This window comes from Penicillium bovifimosum (assembly GCF_028826915.1).
Source record: "Penicillium bovifimosum strain IBT 22155 chromosome Unknown utg000006l_segment0_segment0, whole genome shotgun sequence".
Taxonomy (NCBI): domain Eukaryota; kingdom Fungi; phylum Ascomycota; class Eurotiomycetes; order Eurotiales; family Aspergillaceae; genus Penicillium; species Penicillium bovifimosum.
Genome location: NW_026622715.1, coordinates 2,513,317 through 2,529,752, shown reverse-complemented (window position 1 = coordinate 2,529,752; position 16,436 = coordinate 2,513,317). Strand labels below are relative to the sequence as shown.

General features: G+C 49.1%; 6 protein-coding genes across 6 annotated transcripts; 2 read left to right on the top strand and 4 right to left on the bottom strand.

Annotated features, from left to right (window-relative positions):
- Positions 1–116: 116 nt before the first annotated feature.
- On the bottom strand, positions 117–712 carry N7515_008601 (putative cystathionine beta-synthase (beta-thionase); the record flags this gene model as incomplete). Its single annotated transcript, XM_056669345.1, has 2 exons — positions 117–551; positions 611–712. The coding sequence occupies 2 exons, from the start codon at positions 710–712 to the stop codon at positions 117–119; spliced, it is 537 nt and encodes a 178-aa protein (XP_056519175.1).
- Positions 713–1,752: 1,040 nt separating this feature from the next.
- On the top strand, positions 1,753–3,212 carry N7515_008600 (putative mitochondrial phosphate carrier protein; the record flags this gene model as incomplete). Its single annotated transcript, XM_056669344.1, has 6 exons — positions 1,753–2,010; positions 2,085–2,249; positions 2,335–2,588; positions 2,658–3,003; positions 3,058–3,077; positions 3,137–3,212. The coding sequence occupies 6 exons, from the start codon at positions 1,753–1,755 to the stop codon at positions 3,210–3,212; spliced, it is 1,119 nt and encodes a 372-aa protein (XP_056519174.1).
- A 750-nt stretch (positions 3,213–3,962) lies between these two features.
- N7515_008599 (DUF3602 domain-containing protein) lies at positions 3,963–4,651 on the top strand (the record flags this gene model as incomplete). Its single annotated transcript, XM_056669343.1, has 5 exons — positions 3,963–4,023; positions 4,100–4,130; positions 4,187–4,256; positions 4,334–4,456; positions 4,532–4,651. 5 exons carry the CDS (start codon positions 3,963–3,965, stop codon positions 4,649–4,651), a joined length of 405 nt encoding a protein of 134 aa, XP_056519173.1.
- Positions 4,652–5,997: 1,346 nt separating this feature from the next.
- N7515_008598 (uncharacterized protein) lies at positions 5,998–6,183 on the bottom strand (the record flags this gene model as incomplete). Its single annotated transcript, XM_056669342.1, has 1 exon — positions 5,998–6,183. One exon carries the CDS (start codon positions 6,181–6,183, stop codon positions 5,998–6,000), a length of 186 nt encoding a protein of 61 aa, XP_056519172.1.
- Positions 6,184–9,103: 2,920 nt separating this feature from the next.
- On the bottom strand, positions 9,104–10,396 carry N7515_008597 (uncharacterized protein; the record flags this gene model as incomplete). Its single annotated transcript, XM_056669341.1, has 1 exon — positions 9,104–10,396. One exon carries the CDS (start codon positions 10,394–10,396, stop codon positions 9,104–9,106), a length of 1,293 nt encoding a protein of 430 aa, XP_056519171.1.
- A 430-nt stretch (positions 10,397–10,826) lies between these two features.
- N7515_008596 (tetratricopeptide repeat protein) lies at positions 10,827–13,832 on the bottom strand (the record flags this gene model as incomplete). The annotated part of the gene is given in 8 exon segments (XM_056669340.1): positions 10,827–11,108; positions 11,169–11,304; positions 11,357–11,833; positions 11,890–12,036; positions 12,051–12,615; positions 12,674–13,204; positions 13,268–13,466; positions 13,521–13,832. The coding sequence occupies 8 exon segments, from the start codon at positions 13,830–13,832 to the stop codon at positions 10,827–10,829; spliced, it is 2,649 nt and encodes an 882-aa protein (XP_056519170.1).
- Positions 13,833–16,436: the final 2,604 nt, after the last annotated feature.

Here is a 16,436-nt window from a genome sequence, read left to right as displayed (position 1 = left end):
AAGGTACCGCATATAGAGAAAGCGACCTCGACCCAAGCCCTCGATATAGACAGACTGATACGCCAATATGCAGTGCTGAACAAAGACCACATTTTCCCCACCAAATCACCACCAACCTAGGTAGGTCTGCGCTTAACGAACTCCTCCAAATCCTGCTTAGTAGCGACACCAAGAACGAATTTCCGCGCGACATCAGTAACGACAGCAAATTGCTGCTTCTCGCGCTTCTCGCCATTCGGTCCCGTCTCACTCTCAAAGAACCGCTCCAACTCCTCGAGCGGCGTCTCCATTGTGATAACCTGGTAAATACCGCGTCGACGATTGAACCGCTGCATCGCCGCTGACACCGGGTCGCTCTCTTTCACAGCCCCGCTCTGCAGCAGCTCCTTTAGTCGTGGGATGCTGAGGTAGCCGAGAAGTGAACGCTTGGACGAGGAGATGACAGTCAAGTGGGTGTAATCGCGCTCGTAGGCGGCCATCATGGCGGAGGAAATTGGGTCATTGGACGAGATTGAGAGCGCTGGGGGTGGGTCGAGGTCTTCGATTGTGGCCTGTTAGGTGTTAGTTTGGATTTTCCGTTTTGCGTTGACGTTGAGGCAGAGGGACGGACACCGCGGTACTTATCAGACCAGGCTGCTGTGGATGTGTTTGCGTCGGCTGTGAACTTCTTCTCCTGGGCGAAGGCCTCGCTGCCGGTCAGATATGATGCCATTTTGGTCGCGATGAGGGGTTGGTGAGGGGCAGTTGGTGGATTGGCCGTGGTCGAGGTGGGCAGGTATTAGGAGGTGAATGAGTGATGTTCGTATCAGAATTGGTCTATTTCTGAGTGTTGAGTAGAGGTGTATGGGCGTGTGGACTCTGAAGGTCAAGAGCGAAAGTTCGATGCAAATGACTTTTTGATGTTCTTGGCATCCTATGCTCTTGGCATATTTCCTCCTACGGCCGACGATTGTGGCCAAAATGGAGCTTATCCGATTTGAATACACTTACTTTCGATCTCAGCTATTTTCGTCCCTACTGCTTGTCGATGCTTGACCAAAGCTTGCATATATAGCCAAGGTAATGACGGTCTAAATAAGGAGATGTTCGACTAGAATAGCTCCTCGATCTATTTCCATGACCTCACTCAGTGTCTCAGTCACAACTTTGAATAGAGCCTCGATGAGTCAATGTCTCCATAGATGCACCATCAATTGCAAATAGAAGCGTGCTACGGGCAATATCGGACTCCAAAGACACTGCACTATGCCCATTCCACTGTCCTGCTTCATTTTGGCCCCTAGCCTTGTGGGCCTGGTCACCTGCTTGTACCATTACGGCAACGTCAGAGCACAGACCCAACGGAGTTACGGAGGACAACCCCGAATATCCGGTTACCTATAAGTAGACGTGAACTTCGTTCCTGGAAACATATACCGAGGCGTTAAGCGTTTGAACTAAGCAACAGCCAAACCTCTCTTTGAGACAGAGACCCCTACTCCGTACTTGCTGACACCTGCCATCCGAGGTACGTGCCAAGACCCGCCGCACACGTCACCCCGAGCTCTATGAGCATCACATGATCACTATCCTTTTCCCCCATTGCATTGCGCGCTTTTCGCATTGCGATTCAATTCTCTCATCTAACAGAGTACAGCGTCAGCGTACAGTTGGTAAACACACTCAGCATTCAGCAATTGCCTGCAATCCACCCGGTGGAGATCTCAACTCGGAATATCCCGACTCCACTTCATCTCCACTCTACCCGACGTCATGATTTCTTCCGACGTGATCAACACTATAGCGGCCCAGCACCCGCTGGGTAATTCCAAAAACTCCTCTGTGAAACAGAGACCGTTCCAAGCCTGGAGTGCACTCGATGATGTGAAAAACAAGGCGGATAGCATCGCCAATGAGGCTAGCCGGGAGTTCAATGTCGCTAGCCAGAAGGCCCAGGAGAAGACGGGCAAGATTCAGCCTGGCTCTATGAAGTATTATGCGGCTTGCACATTTGGTGGGATGTTGGCCTGTGTGAGTATTCCCTTCCATCTGGACAATTCTCATAGTTTTGTGGGGGAGACACTCATGCATAACTCTCTCCGCAGGGCCTCACCCATACCGCCGTGACTCCTCTCGATCTGATCAAATGCCGTCGGCAAGTTGATCCCAAGCTTTACCAAAGCAATATACAGGCATATCGTACAATCCGAGCAGCGGAGGGTATTCGCGGCGTTTTCACAGGCTGGAGTCCTACCTTCTTTGGTTACAGCGTAAGTCTCACGGACGACTCGAGCCGACGAGCTACGGCTCGATGCTTGCAATTCCCTTGTATCGGATGCTTATTGTTGAGAACAGGCCCAAGGAGCTTTCAAGTATGGAGGATACGAATACTTCAAGGTCTTCTACAGCGACCTCGTCGGCCAGGAAAATGCGCACCGTTACAAGACTGCCATCTACCTGACGGCCAGTGCCTCTGCCGAGCTCATCGCCGATATTGCGCTGTGCCCATTTGAGTCTGTCAAGGTGCGTGGTCAGACTACCATTCCGCCCGAGATTAGGGGTACGTTCAGCGGCATTTCGAGCGTCGTTGCTAAGGAAGGCGTTGCTGGGTGAGTAGCCAACATACATCACGGCCTAGTTTCCCCACACGCAATAGTTATGTACTAAGCCTCATCCAGTCTGTACAAGGGACTGTACCCACTATGGGGCCGTCAAGTCCCCTACACCATGATGAAGTTCGCTTCCTTTGAGACCATCGTTGAGATGATCTACAACACCCTGCCTGGCCAGAAGTCCGACTACAACAAGGGTGCCCAGACTGCCGTTGCCTTCACGGGCGGTTACCTCGCTGGTATCCTGTGTGCTGCTGTCTCACATCCTGCTGATGTCATGGTCAGCAAGCTTAATGCCAATCGACAGGCCGGTGAGGCCTTTGGTGCTGCTATGAGCCGTATCTATGGTGATATTGGCTTCCGCGGACTGTGGAACGGCCTGCCCGTTCGTATCGTCATGATCGGTACTTTGGTGAGTACCTCTACTCTCACGTATTGTCTACAATTGATGCTAATGAGACTATAGACTGGACTGCAATGGATGATGTATAGCCCCAGTCCCCTTTCTTCTGTCCTCCGGAGATATACTGACTCTGACTTTGCAGCTACGACTCGTTCAAGATCTTTATGGGTCTCCCTACCACCGGTGGCGCCAGCGAGGATAAGAAAAAGGCGAACTAGAGACCTACCGCATATCATTCCGCGCGTAGCATCCCCATCCTTCGTCGTCTCTGCTACGATCTGCGCGACTATTGACTGTGCTCATTTCCAGAACGCCAGAGATATTCTAGCCCATAGTTTTCAACACTCTCCTCTCTTATCATTTCCCTTTCCAAGTAACTTTACTTCGTATACTCCGTACGCAGTACTGCGATCAATATGACAGTCCACGCCAAGCTCGCTATCGGCCAATCACAGTGCGGCATACCCCACCACCAATCGGGGGTGGTTATCTTATCTACGACGTCACCAGTGTTGACAGAAGACGTTCAATAATGCGCTTGAATAACAGCATCAACTTTAATCAAGATAGAGAATGAGCTTACAATATTATCATACAACTCTCTTGGCTCAGGAACCCTAATATAAACCCAGGAACTACTGTGGATTCGTATTTAATACTCTAAATCTCCCCGAAATCCACTCTCTACCTAGACCCCTACATTTCTTTTCGTACATGTTGCCTGAGCTCGATCGCACTAGAGCACGTGGACTATCTCGCCCCCACCTCGTACCTGCATCTATCGCCTCATCGATAAGAACTTCTCGACCTACAACAAACTCATCTTACACTTCATTCACTCCTATCATCCCTCGAGCAGCCGTATAACCAGGAACATCCCTGAACTGTTGTCGCTGAACTGCTGTCGAATCTAGCTTCAATCTAAGCTTATCTGAATATCTCCGAGTTAAACCCGAGAATCCCCAAACATGTCTGCAGTCGAGAAGCCAAAGACCCCAGAGGTGCCGATTGTATCGCACGGCCGTGGAGGTATGGCTCTCCTCTCCTCGATCCAGCTTATGTCCTTTATGCAGTACCGAAGCATCCACTGACTCGATATAAACAGGTCAAGGCAACATTGGCCCGGATAGCACCCCGTATGAACATGGAATTTAACACCACTCACATGTTCATTTTACTGATGTTGGAACAGATATGTCGATGCTGAAATTGTTCGCGAGGGGGTCTACGGTGACCAAGGTGATGGCGCATACTCTGCCGGAGTAAGTAACTCGACCTGTCTTTCAGTCATACATCACCCAAGTTCCCAGAAGATTAACTGATACGATTGAAATTACAGCGTGGTGGAGCAGGAAACATTGGCTCGCCGAATGTCCGGCCAGCTACTAATGTCCCGCATGATGCCGAGGTCGTTCCCGAGCTTGCACTTCGTCCGTCTAATGATGAGACCTATCACACCGGGGTAAGACGGACTTCTATTGGTTTTCATATCTCGCCTTTGCTTTACAGAATCTCATGGCTGACTATTTTTAAACAGCGCGGCGGACAGGGTAATGTCCATCTTGACAAAGAGGCCAAAGAAAAGGATGCAAAGAAGAAGATGGCACACAAGGGCCTGGCTGATAAGCTAAAGGACAAGTTGATGGGACGGAAGTAGAGTCCTGTTCTGTTCATTGTGGCTGTGTTCTGTTTATCTGATTCCCTTTCTCGCGCACACACCTGGGTGATTATTCGAAAGACTAGTGCACTTGTTCAGCTCTTTTCAACTTGAATGCGTACATAGACCAATTTACTATACTCAATAACACCTTTCCCGCATCATCCGGTTATTAGGTACATGCTACTGACCAGGTTCAGTCATACTATATGCACATACACGGTTGAACAATAATTACAAGATATCCAGAAAAAAGGAAATTCATAGGTATCGAGTGGGCACAACCTATGGAAGAGACACTGCCTGGGATGATCCATCCAACAACCCCCTCATAGAACCCTCATGCATCCCTTATCAAAATCTCCAATTCCGGCATACATAGTAAAACTCCGCATTTCCCGTGGATGTAGATCATGCGAATCAGCCCAGCAAAGCTCTCGAACTGGTCTTCTGCAGAGGCTTGGTGAATCCATCCGCCGCATTCTTCTTTCTGTCGACTCGATGAATCTCGACAGGGCCTCCAGCAACCGCGTCCTTGACGAAAGGGCATCGCTGTCTCGCAGAGTAAGCCATCTATTGGCTGACTTTCCGCCTTTCTTTGACAGCAACCGATGAGGGTTGATGTTGTCCGTCTCGGAATCACTCCCGGACACCTAAAGGTGTCTCACCTCGCTAGCGTTCCCGGTTTTCAACATAACTTTCATCTTCGATCACATGTCAGCTTCGAAGACGCAATTTTGGCGCAGGTCACGTAGACCTCATAGCCGGCGTGAGACATCGCCATCACTGAACATCGGTGCGTCAGCAGCAACTATGGAGTAGTACTCCCGCTGTTTCGGATAGGTCTACTCCCATGGAATGAGGAGTCGCCCAAAGCCCACGTCCACGGACCACCAGGCTCTGGAAGTCGTCGGAGTCTAGGTTTAGTCGGACCAGAATGGCGTGATAGCAGCCGATCTTGAACAGTGCCGCACAACTACAAGTGTCTGGGATTGTTTTCCCAGCCTCCTTCATTGTCTTGGCCCAGAAGACAGCATCTTCAAGGTCAGGTTCCCGCTTCTCAAGGCCCTTTGGATTTTCTTGATGAAGGTAGAAGCACCTAATATTGACCGCAGCGGCAAGTCGGGTTGTAGTACACGAACGCCGTCCACGTATCGCACGTACTCGTCCACCTTGTTATACGTAAAGCGGTCGTCGTCGGGCCTACGGGCGATCTCTTCGGAACCGGGGCATCCATAATTGGGGTGCCACGGCGCATTCAGATACCCGAACACCAAGCAATATCACATCCCGCAGACACGCGAGCGCATCAATTCTCGTGAGTCGGTAGGCCAAGTCGTTGGGGCTCACGGACTGCTTCGTCGCGATCCATTCTCAGTTGGTCGCATGGTACCCACAGCCTGGCTAGATAGCTCACTTATGTCCGACTCTTGGGACCATAAGTTTGAATTCCCAAGCATCAGGCGCTCGTTATTTCCTTCGATCTCGCGGTACGCGGCAAGATCCTGTTCGGGGCCCACCGACGAAGTCATCGCCGGTGCGGCAGCGGGATCGGATTGGTGCGAGAGCTGGAGGATCTCTCCTCGTCTATGGAAGGTTGATGGATGCAAGATCGCATGGGTGCCGGCCTTCAACGCCACACCCAATATCACAACGTTTCCTCGAGGACAGCGACGAGCTATGTTTGAGATCGTTTTTCCTCGCTGGCCTTGATGGGGCTCTATGAAGTATGATGAGACCAGCGAAGGTAATGCTAGCCAAGTGCTTTCTGGAGTTTGAGGTGGCTGTCCTCATCTTCGGTTGGTGGGGTATGCGTCCACTATGTGGCGTATCTTGCGGATGACCCAGCATAAGCCAGAGACCTCCAGCTCTGTTGGCCAGTAGTATTTCTCGGCTATTATGAGAGGATGGCCGAGGAACAAGATTGGCTGAATATTGGTAGCTGAGGGATGCGCCTTCCATTGGACGCGTAGCGTCATCCACAATTGGGATCCAGTATTTCTCCCCTTTTGGGCCTAGTGGAGAGATTGCTGGGGTATCGACGTGGAATTTCCACCCAGCATCCTGGTACACGCGCTCCATATGAGGACTCTCTAACGAAGTGAGAGACTCATCGGCTTCTTTGTCGCATGGTCTTCCATTGTACCGGGAGGCGCTGTTCATAGTGTAACCGGCCGAACCAAAGCCTTACATCTGTGGGCGAGTAAGTGGATGTTGCGGACCCTGGGGATTAGTTTAAGTCTCAGGTACAGGCCTCCGCAATGAGAAGGAACGCAAGTCCGGCTAGCAAAGCTGGCACAAGCCTTGGCAAGATGAATGCCAGCACAAACAGGCGCCACATGAGGTGACTGAACCAGGTGTTCCCGGGACATGGGCGGTGGGCCAACCTGGACGCGGGTTTGGATGACCACACGTGTATGTCCAGCCTTTGCCGAGGTGGTTGTGGATGGCACATCCAAGTATTTGGGTACAGGCGTCAGGGGCGATGTACCAGGGGATCCATCTAGATCAGGTAAGGCTTCCAAGAGCGCGGTCATATCGAATGCGCTGTTACCTTCAGCCCCCGCCTCGACGAGTGGGGCGGTCTTGTGTGAATAGCTGCGCCTTCATATCCCTGACAGTAATGCATTGTGAGTCTATGTCTGCATTCGAGGCTTGTCGCCACGGTGTATCCACCTCCTTCGGACCCATATGTACCGTGGAATAAGGGCATTGAAGAGACTGACCTAGTGACGGGAAGAGGAGGAAGCAAGACTGGAGGCAGGAGTGCTGTATATTTCATCGGCTTCACTCTCATCTTGATTCTTGGGTGACGCAGGTAACTCAGCGCATGAGTATTTTGAAGATTGGGAGAGGTGAAAGAAGGAGGAAGAGTCATGAAGAGCCTTACGATTATAATGTGCATTTGATGGAATGAGCATCCTGGGAGGAGTGGAAGAAGGAGGAAGAGAAGTAGGAGACAGATGGCTTGATATAGACTCCTGCTTTTGCAAACGATGCAAACGTGACTAGCGAACAGCCTGTTTGCTACCTAGTCCATCATTGATACCTATCATATGATGCTCTTTGAAGCGGGAAGCGGGAAGCAGGAAGCAGGAAGCAGGAAGCAAATCGTCAAACAGAGTAAGCAAGCAACACAGCAAGCATGTTAAATGTGAACATATCTGATTACCGGGCAGTGGGCGATATGTTCTAGACTGGTCATGCTACACGATATATAGGCCACTCTACTAAAACATACACACGTTAGAGCATCAAAAAGGAGATTGAGATCTAGGGATTATAATGCCACAATGACGATAGACCAGACCTCCTGATCTAGTTGGCTACACTGCACAATCATGGACTGTGATGTGAAAAGACGGCCTTACACACATCAGACTCGCAAATAAAAATATAGGTATGGGAGATGGAAGGACCACACGGTCCACACTCCACACCTAACGTGGGAGATCCAAGAGATCAAACTCCCAACCAAAGACTGTTGTGTTGTGGGTTTGAATAGTTGGCTCACAAGTGGGAACTTCAAGCGAGGTCTAGGTTAGGATTAGGAGAAAACACATTATCAATCCTGGACCATGTTTAGCTTTAGTAGTTCATGATGAACGTCTCATACAGAAGACCGCACTTAGTGGGGCACCATGATGGCCCATGGGGGAGGAAAACAGATACTCCGGACACTGTTGAAGCAGAGCTACCTGGCTCATAATTGGAAGAGCACGGGCGAGACTCAGACAAAGGAACGGAGAGATGGATGAGAAAAAAATAAGAGAAGAGAGAGAGGAGGAGTGAGAGAAGAGGGAGCGAATGGAGGGGAAGGGGTATTTGGTTGGAAAGGGAGCGAATGAAAGGATGGTAATTGGTGACGGATGAGAAGTATCAAGTAAGAGAAGAGGAAGAGGAGGAGGTCTTTGTAGGAATTCTCGGGCAGAACCCGGACTCCCGGAGCCCAGAGAGTAGAGACATGAGCCAGGGGCCTTTCCCAGAATATTTTGTCTCGCATGTCGGTTTCGAACTCGAGACGTCGCGAGGTCAGGTTTGTGGCGACCTCGCGACTTCCCCAGTCGACCACTTGACTGGGGATGTCTGATTCATGCAATTTGCTAGGTATAACCGAACAATAGATTTCCCATTTAGGAAACCGGAGTGCGGGGTGGCAGAATGTAGGCGGCGTAGACACTAATTCGCTATCACATGACATTATGGACCCGCTCACCCGCCTCTAGCATTCTCCCATCATCCATGCAAACACGTAGTGACATAGATGCTGTTAAGTTATGAGAACCGACATTTAGATCATCTAGGGTCATTATTCAGAGCTGGGCCAATGGGCCATCGCCGAGCCGCCGAACGGGGGCATATGTCATGTTACCATGTACGATTTGCTTCCAATCCTACATTCGATCGAAAGATTAAAGAATGCTGAATGACTATCAAAAAGACCGAGAACCTTCACACGAACAACTGGACAGACTGCAAAATCACCTGCAAGAGCGCCATGAGCGAACCAAATGCGCCAAATATGATCACCGCCCAAAATGTCATCCAATTGGCCGAGTTCCTATTATCCCTCCACAACTGAAGCCAAGTCCGTGGCCCCGAAGCAGACAAATACCTTTGTAAAACGACAATGCGATACCGTAAGATGGGAAAGTCATTTGGTAGGTAGTATTTCTCCTTTTCCACCATATTCCAGTCTCGTAGTAGGTCCAGCAAGAACATATTCAGCGAACGCATGCCACACAAACTGAACAAGAGCGAATCCCTCGTGTTCTGTTCCGTGCGGAGAAACGGCTCCATAGACCGAAACAATGATCGGGATTTCTTGGTCTGACCAAACAACAATCGGTAAGAGAGAAGGACTTCGAGTAGAAACTGGTTGATATCCGTCTCTGTTGCCCATTGACATCGGAGACGGCTTGTCGTTGCACAAGCGTGTAGCACGCCTCTACCCTTTCCCTGGTCATAGTTTGCCAGGGAAAATTGGCAGAAGGAAGGGAAGCGGAAAAGGGACATCTCCTTCGTGGCTGAGTTGAATTCCAAATGGCAGGATAATGCATCGGTCCATTTGACTTTGATACCGGCAATATAATGGAGTGCGTATGCGTTGAATGTTTTAGCACCAACTTCCGTCTGCTGTTGGAAAGCGTGATGGATACTTTGATCGTCGTCTAGACAGAGGTTCCTGGATGGCAGAAGAACGCCAAAGCCCATGAGAAGCTCACTAATGGGCTCATGAGCACAGTTTGCGACATCTTGTGTTAGAGATGCGTGCGTATAGTTGCAGCAACCGAGATCTTCGGTGATGCATAATTGCGGTGTTTTGAAAGTTAGATCCAGAACAGGAGAGTAGAGCATGGTTTGGTAGGCCAAAAGGCAGAAGACAAAGTAGCGAGCATAGTTGAGATTCTCCTCCAACGTCTCAGAATCCAAAATATCCTCACCGAGGAGGTTCCCAATTATCCCATCGATGGTGATAGTGCTATCTTGGATGGCGAGTTCCGCCACACAGAGGAATGTGCGAGTGAAGAGGTCCCAGTGCGATTGAAAGGTGCAATGTTCGTGGTTCGCGTGGAAAATGTTGAATGTTTGCGATGGGATTTTAGTTGATTGAGCTTTGAGCCAGCTGGTGTACCAGGGAGCTTCTTTAACATCGAGCTCTAACCCGTTTGGGAGCAGGTGTGATCCTTGGAAAGAGTCAGAGTCATGGGAATTACACGATTTGCTGCCTTTCAACAGTTTCATTGTAATGTCAGTAGTTTCAATGCTGAATGTCAGGTGATATCTAGAAGTAATGAACGATGTCGGAAAAGAAATTGAAGATCAAAAAAGACACCAGAGAAAAGATGGAAGACGGAACGGCAGAGAAATAGTTATATAAGATCATCATATTCATACGCCAGGGGGCCTTTCCGTCGCTCGCTTGAATTCCAGAAATATGAAAATTGGGCGTTTCACTTTGGGCGTCTGGCGTCTTTAGTATCTCCTCGGGCGGCTATGGAAATTAGAATAGGCGACTTTGCATCTGCAGCTCAATGGTAGCGTGGGCGGCAAATGCCATCCAGTGTTCTTGGCTCATAGCAGCAGCTATTTTTAAACTTCCATCCTTAATTAAGCTTATCACTAGATCTCACGCAAGAACCATATTCCATATGTGTATGAAAAGCTTCGTCAATCACCACAGCATCCACGGGACAAGATCCTCAAAATCAGATGCAGCCCCATTCACTAGAACGTAATCTCCATCAAGACTGAGGTCTTTTCTAAGCGAAACCGCCCTCTCGAGATATTTCATGCCTTCTTTGTCCTTCCCGAGATCTCCCAGAACCTGCGATAGCTTATAGTTCGCCCGAGCCAAATGTCCTATGCCCTCAACTAGTGGGAGCCCTTCTGATATCCTGATGCACTCTTCGAGAAGTTGGCCGTTGAATGTCAATACTTGTGGCGGCTTCATGAACTGTGTGGCTGCTTACTGTGCTAGTCCCATGTTTCCCCCTTTCTGTAAAAGGACAGCTACCTGGTAGAGCGAGTCACAGACTTTGAGGCACTCGCCCAAGCATTCCTTTCGAAAGCTCAGGGCCTTGGAAGCAAATCTGAGTGCTTCATCGAGAAGTCCCTGCGCGAATCTAATTCTGCTCAGGAGAACCATATCCCTATCTAGCGTTAGCCTCCATGAAAAGGTTAATCAATGAACAAAGAACGTACCCAGAAAACCTCGGATTTCCGGCCTTGAGAAAGGTCTCATCTGAGAAGTCTTTCAGGGATGGACAGCTCTTAAGCATAGCTTCTGCTTGGTCAGGCTGCCCCATTCTCAGTAACAAGCTGGCCATATTGCTATATGAATTTCCTATTCTGTCGCTGTTGTGCCTCAACCGAATGTTTATTGACTGCTGAAGATAGTCCTGCGCCTTTTCAAGCTCGCCCAGCTCTGTTAACGCAAGACCTATATTGACCTGATTGGCGGCTAGAAAGGAGTGGTTTTCGCCAAGTATCTCTGTGCGTATCTTGTATGCATCTTCGAAAGCCTCCAGGGCAGCTGCAGGATGGCAGATATCGAGGTTGATCAGACCTCGAAGATCAGTTGCACTCGCGTACGCAAGAGAATCCTTACTGGCAAACTTTTTCAGCGCTACATCAATGTATGACTGGGCAATGCTGTAGTTTTCTCTCTCGTAAAGGTACCTGCTTTGGATTAGCAATTGCTTTGTTTCAAACATTGAAGCGACAATGAGAAATACCAAGAACAGCGAAGTAGTAGCTCTGCGAAAGATTGGTTCGCATTCTCAAAGATCTTGAATTCTTCACTCTTTTTCACGATACTTTCAATGTGGGGCAAGCTCCTCTCGCAATAGGTCCAGGAGGCGACCTGGTGGCCAACGTCGGCACTGTAAGTACCTACTCTATCTCATCCCTCATGAACTCCAGAGTGGGGTCATCCACATGAAGAGCGCCATCTTTCAAGAGTGACTCATCTATGTAGTCAGAATCTAGGAAAGAGAGGATCATGTGGAGGACCGTGCCGCTCCCCGAGAGTTGACTTAAAGCCATCTCCCAGACGGTCGCCAGGGTGTGGCTGTAATCCATGCTCATCATGCCCTTAGCATCCACGCTGGTCGAGTTTCGCGTGTATAATGCGAGAATTTTCCCGAGAGGTATTTTTCTCTGAACAATGAATCCACCGATCTGATTAAGGGCTAACGGTAGACCACCGAGCGTTGAGGTGATAGCCTTTGCTTCTCCTTGGTGAATCGTTGACTCCAGGTCTAGCCCAAGAATATTAAGTAATGCTGCTGACCCGGTGTCCGTATCGAAAGGTGTGACTTGGCATCCACCAGAAGCAAGGCTAAAAGCTGCGGTTGAATCTCGACTGGTTATCAGCACAGAACCAGTAGAGGCTGCAGGCCAAGCGTGTTTTAAGACGTTTAAATCTTCGGCATTGTCGTATACGAGAAGCCAACGTATCTCTGAGTCACAATATAATTAGCTCATACAAATCGCAAGGGAAGGAGTAGCACGACTCACTTGTAGATGATAGCCACTGCTTTACTTCTAGCATGACTGCGTTATCATCCGTCTCCGTATCAGGTTTGATCAAGCCAAGTCTCTTCGCAATTTCCCGAAAGCTTTGTCCGATAGTTACCAAGTTCTCAGCTGCGATCCAAAAAGCGCAATCGAATTTTTCACGCGATGCATTGGCATATTTCAGCGCTATCTGTGTCTGCCCAACGCCCCCCATACCGTGCAATGCAAATGATCGCAGGGAGCGGGAATCTGCTAATAAAGCGTCATCTATAAGGGCGAGGATATTCTCTCTGCCCCAGAAGCGGGGGTTTTCTGTAAAAGGTATGTAGTGGGTAATTTTTGGTGCGGCCTCTGGACGTTGAGGGTGGAAGTTCGCCATCAAATTGAGGACCTCGTGGTATTTTTGGTTATCCACTCGCATTCGGCTCAGCTCAACCTCGCTTTCGATGGCGCTAGACAGACGTTTGATTCGCTTAACGGTTCTCTGAAAATCATCGCGGAGCTCTGACCATGCGTTGCGTAGTAAGAACGCTTCTCTGTTTTAGCTTTCACTTCTAGCTGAAGTAGATGCACACCCCAAAGAGACGCACTTACAGTGTTTGTGGCTCCGGAAGAAATGAATCGCACGAGCATAAAAGCAAATGACCTCTTGATAAACAGTAAGAAGGGTCGCCTCCATCTCTGAGTCCATCGACACGATTCTTTCGTAGTGTTTGAGGCGTGGTAGTGTCAGGCTCAGCTCTTCCAGCATATCTGAGACTTCGTGTAAAGTATTGTCCGCTGCGGATGCCAGCTGAGTCCTGTCAGTAAGGGCTTGGAATTGTTCTTGTCAGAGATATTAATATACCGTAAGAATCATTCGGATACTACCCCATACTACCGCTGTCACAGCGGTGCCTGCACCAAAGGAGACTGCCAGTACAACCGAGAAATCATTCAGCAATTTGAAGGTTGGTTTTAATCGATTCATAGAGTCCAATGCCTTTCTGCCCTGCGGCCCAAACGGCTGCAAGATCTGGTTGTCGGCGAGAAGTTCCTCAAGACTACCAGTCTTCAGTATCATTCGGAAGTCATCGTCGGCGACAAGGTCTTCATGATAGCTCTCCAGAGCCTTCTCCCACAAAGGGGACAGCTTCACTTCCGAAGCCTTGTCTCGCATTTCCAATAAACAAGAATACCTTGTTCCTAGAGATGAGGTCAGCTTCAAAAGAAATGAGAATGGCCTCAGGTGCATCGTACATTTCAGTCAACCCGGTTGATTACCTCGTTCTGTGGAGAGGGGTAATGTATTATGTGGAGACTTGCCCATGTCGTAACCTATCACAATTGACAATTCATCAAGGACCGTGACCCGCGGTTATCGAGCCTTTCTTATTGGTGTTGCGACTTGCGAGACTAGGTTGTGGATCTGCACTAATGGGCCCACTGGCCTATGCTTGATGTCATGTAACAAAAGGTCCGGACTCCGGACCGTCAAAGCCTCAAAGGAAAATATGTGGGGACATTATCAGGACAGAATTAGCCAATCAGCTTTCTGTCAACAGCTGGCGGTCGTCGCCCGTATCAGGTCCGATCGCTGTTTATTAGTTACTCCAAAGACGGTTGCTGTTAGATTCCCCATTGATGGAGAGACTTGGATTCTTTTTCTTAACCTCGACAAAGGTCATTCACTTCTGTATCTCCTGACTAATGATAGCCCAGCCTTAATTAACGTCAATCCAAATGGTTCAAAAACAAAAACATACAACAGTGAGGATTCGCTGGTGGTCACCCACCCAACTACTAACTCACCGGCGTGTGGCTTAAGTACGGCTGAGCGGACGGGAAGCCCTGTTTTCCACACCCTATGGTCGTATGTACTATTCTCCTCTACTGCCGCAATACGCCTGCATCTTTATGTGGGATGCAGTCGTATCCCTTAATCTGTCAGGCTAAATCCGTGTAGGTCTGGTGGAATGAAAAATGTGGCGTAAAATCCTACGAATTACAAGACGAAGACTTACATGGAATCCCACTATACGGCTTTTCCTGTTGGTAACGAAGAGCCGGCCACGGTTACCTCAGTTACCTCAGACTATATATCACATGAAATGATCTAGAAATTCTGCCGGACTTTTGGCGCGCTAAACCTAACAAAAAGCCGAGTAATATTATATCCTGAAGTGGCAGGCGGTGGATGGCCATGCCCACCGTGACCGCCCTTTGAAGGGGAACGGCTGAGGTAACTGAGGTAAGGCCAAGGTCCTGAAAGAAATTCAAGTATGCTGCCCAGGCCGCCTGAACCACAGAGCATACAACGACCCGGGAGGACATGTTATTCTAGTCAATCTCCATGGATACTCATCTCGAAAGCTACTGAGGTACTTGCAATATTGTAATACATCTGCTACAAACACACAGGAGGAGAGCTACAACCCAGAACGTCAACATCCGTCTGACTCTATACGCTAAGCCTAGCTAGTGTAGTCCGCCCAAAAGCTCAAATCAATTTTGTCTGTTGAAACTGGGGAAATGAAAACTAGGTTCGCTCCGATGCCGGATACCATGCAACGAGCCCTATTTCCTATATTCTTCGAGGTTGTTGTACGCCCCAGAGCTGGAAAGGTGCGCAGGGTAAGAATTGGTATGTCAAAATTCTTCCTCGGCCCGAGTATATTTTTAGTGTCCGATCGGAGCTTATTTCCAGGCCGTTGGACCTATCAAATGCTCGGGTCGGGATGGCTTTGAAGGTGGTCGGTTCGGCATCGGGCAGTGACTTCGGCTTGGGCTTGGCATTGTATAGTTTGGTCTGCTTGGCGATGGTTAGTACCTCAGCATGCTCAGACGGTATATGGTTCGCTGGGTCATTAAGTGCCCACATCTTTCATCCAACTTTTCGCAAGCTTACGACGCCAGATTTGATCGTCGCGTGATTTGTATCGGCTGCTAGGCCAAGTGCTCATATCCCCATCACTAGCAGCAGTGATGGGGATCACGACCAGGTTATTCCTGGAAGAAGGCATGCTCGTCTTCCCGACTCGCAAGCTCAGGTGAATTCTGATGTGTTCGATAGTGATGATAGAACAGCCAACCGGAGAGTTCTGAAGTGCAAAGGCTGAGATTCGAGGAAAAGAGAGCAAAGCAGTGAGCTGTATGTACGAAGCGACAGATCCGTGATCATGCGGCGATGCCAGTATCGTTATCGTTATCGATAAAGGCCTCCACGATTGGAAAACCAAATATGAAGCACGTGTGCTTCATAGTTCATCTTGTCAACAACTCTCCTCTTGACTTTCGACATACCACTCACTGCTTTGCCTCTTTCTAACTTCTCGTCGATTGTCAGACTTTGATATCATGCCATCTTCAGGGAATACCCCAGTTATGATCCCCATCACTGCTGCTAGTGATGGGGATATAAGCACTTGGCCTAGCAGCCGATACTCCCCACGCGACGATCAAATCTGGCGTCGTAAGCTTGCGAAGAGTTGGATGGAAGATGTGGGCATGCACGAAGAAGGTGAGTCGTCTCAGATGCTCTGGTATAATAAGTTACTGTCCATGTTCTTGTGGCTTGTTTTTTGCGTTTGCTTCTTGTTATGCGCATTGTTACGCGCACACACGGCCGGGTTGCTGCGGCTTATGCTCTGTCCGGCTGTTGTGTTGCCCTTTGTCTTTTGTCTTTCCACCTCCATCCTCTCCTCGCACTTTGAAAGTTTCGTGTCTCTACTTCCTTGCTGACAAGGAACATCAAAGGAGTGACTCATATTATTGAGAAGTTGCC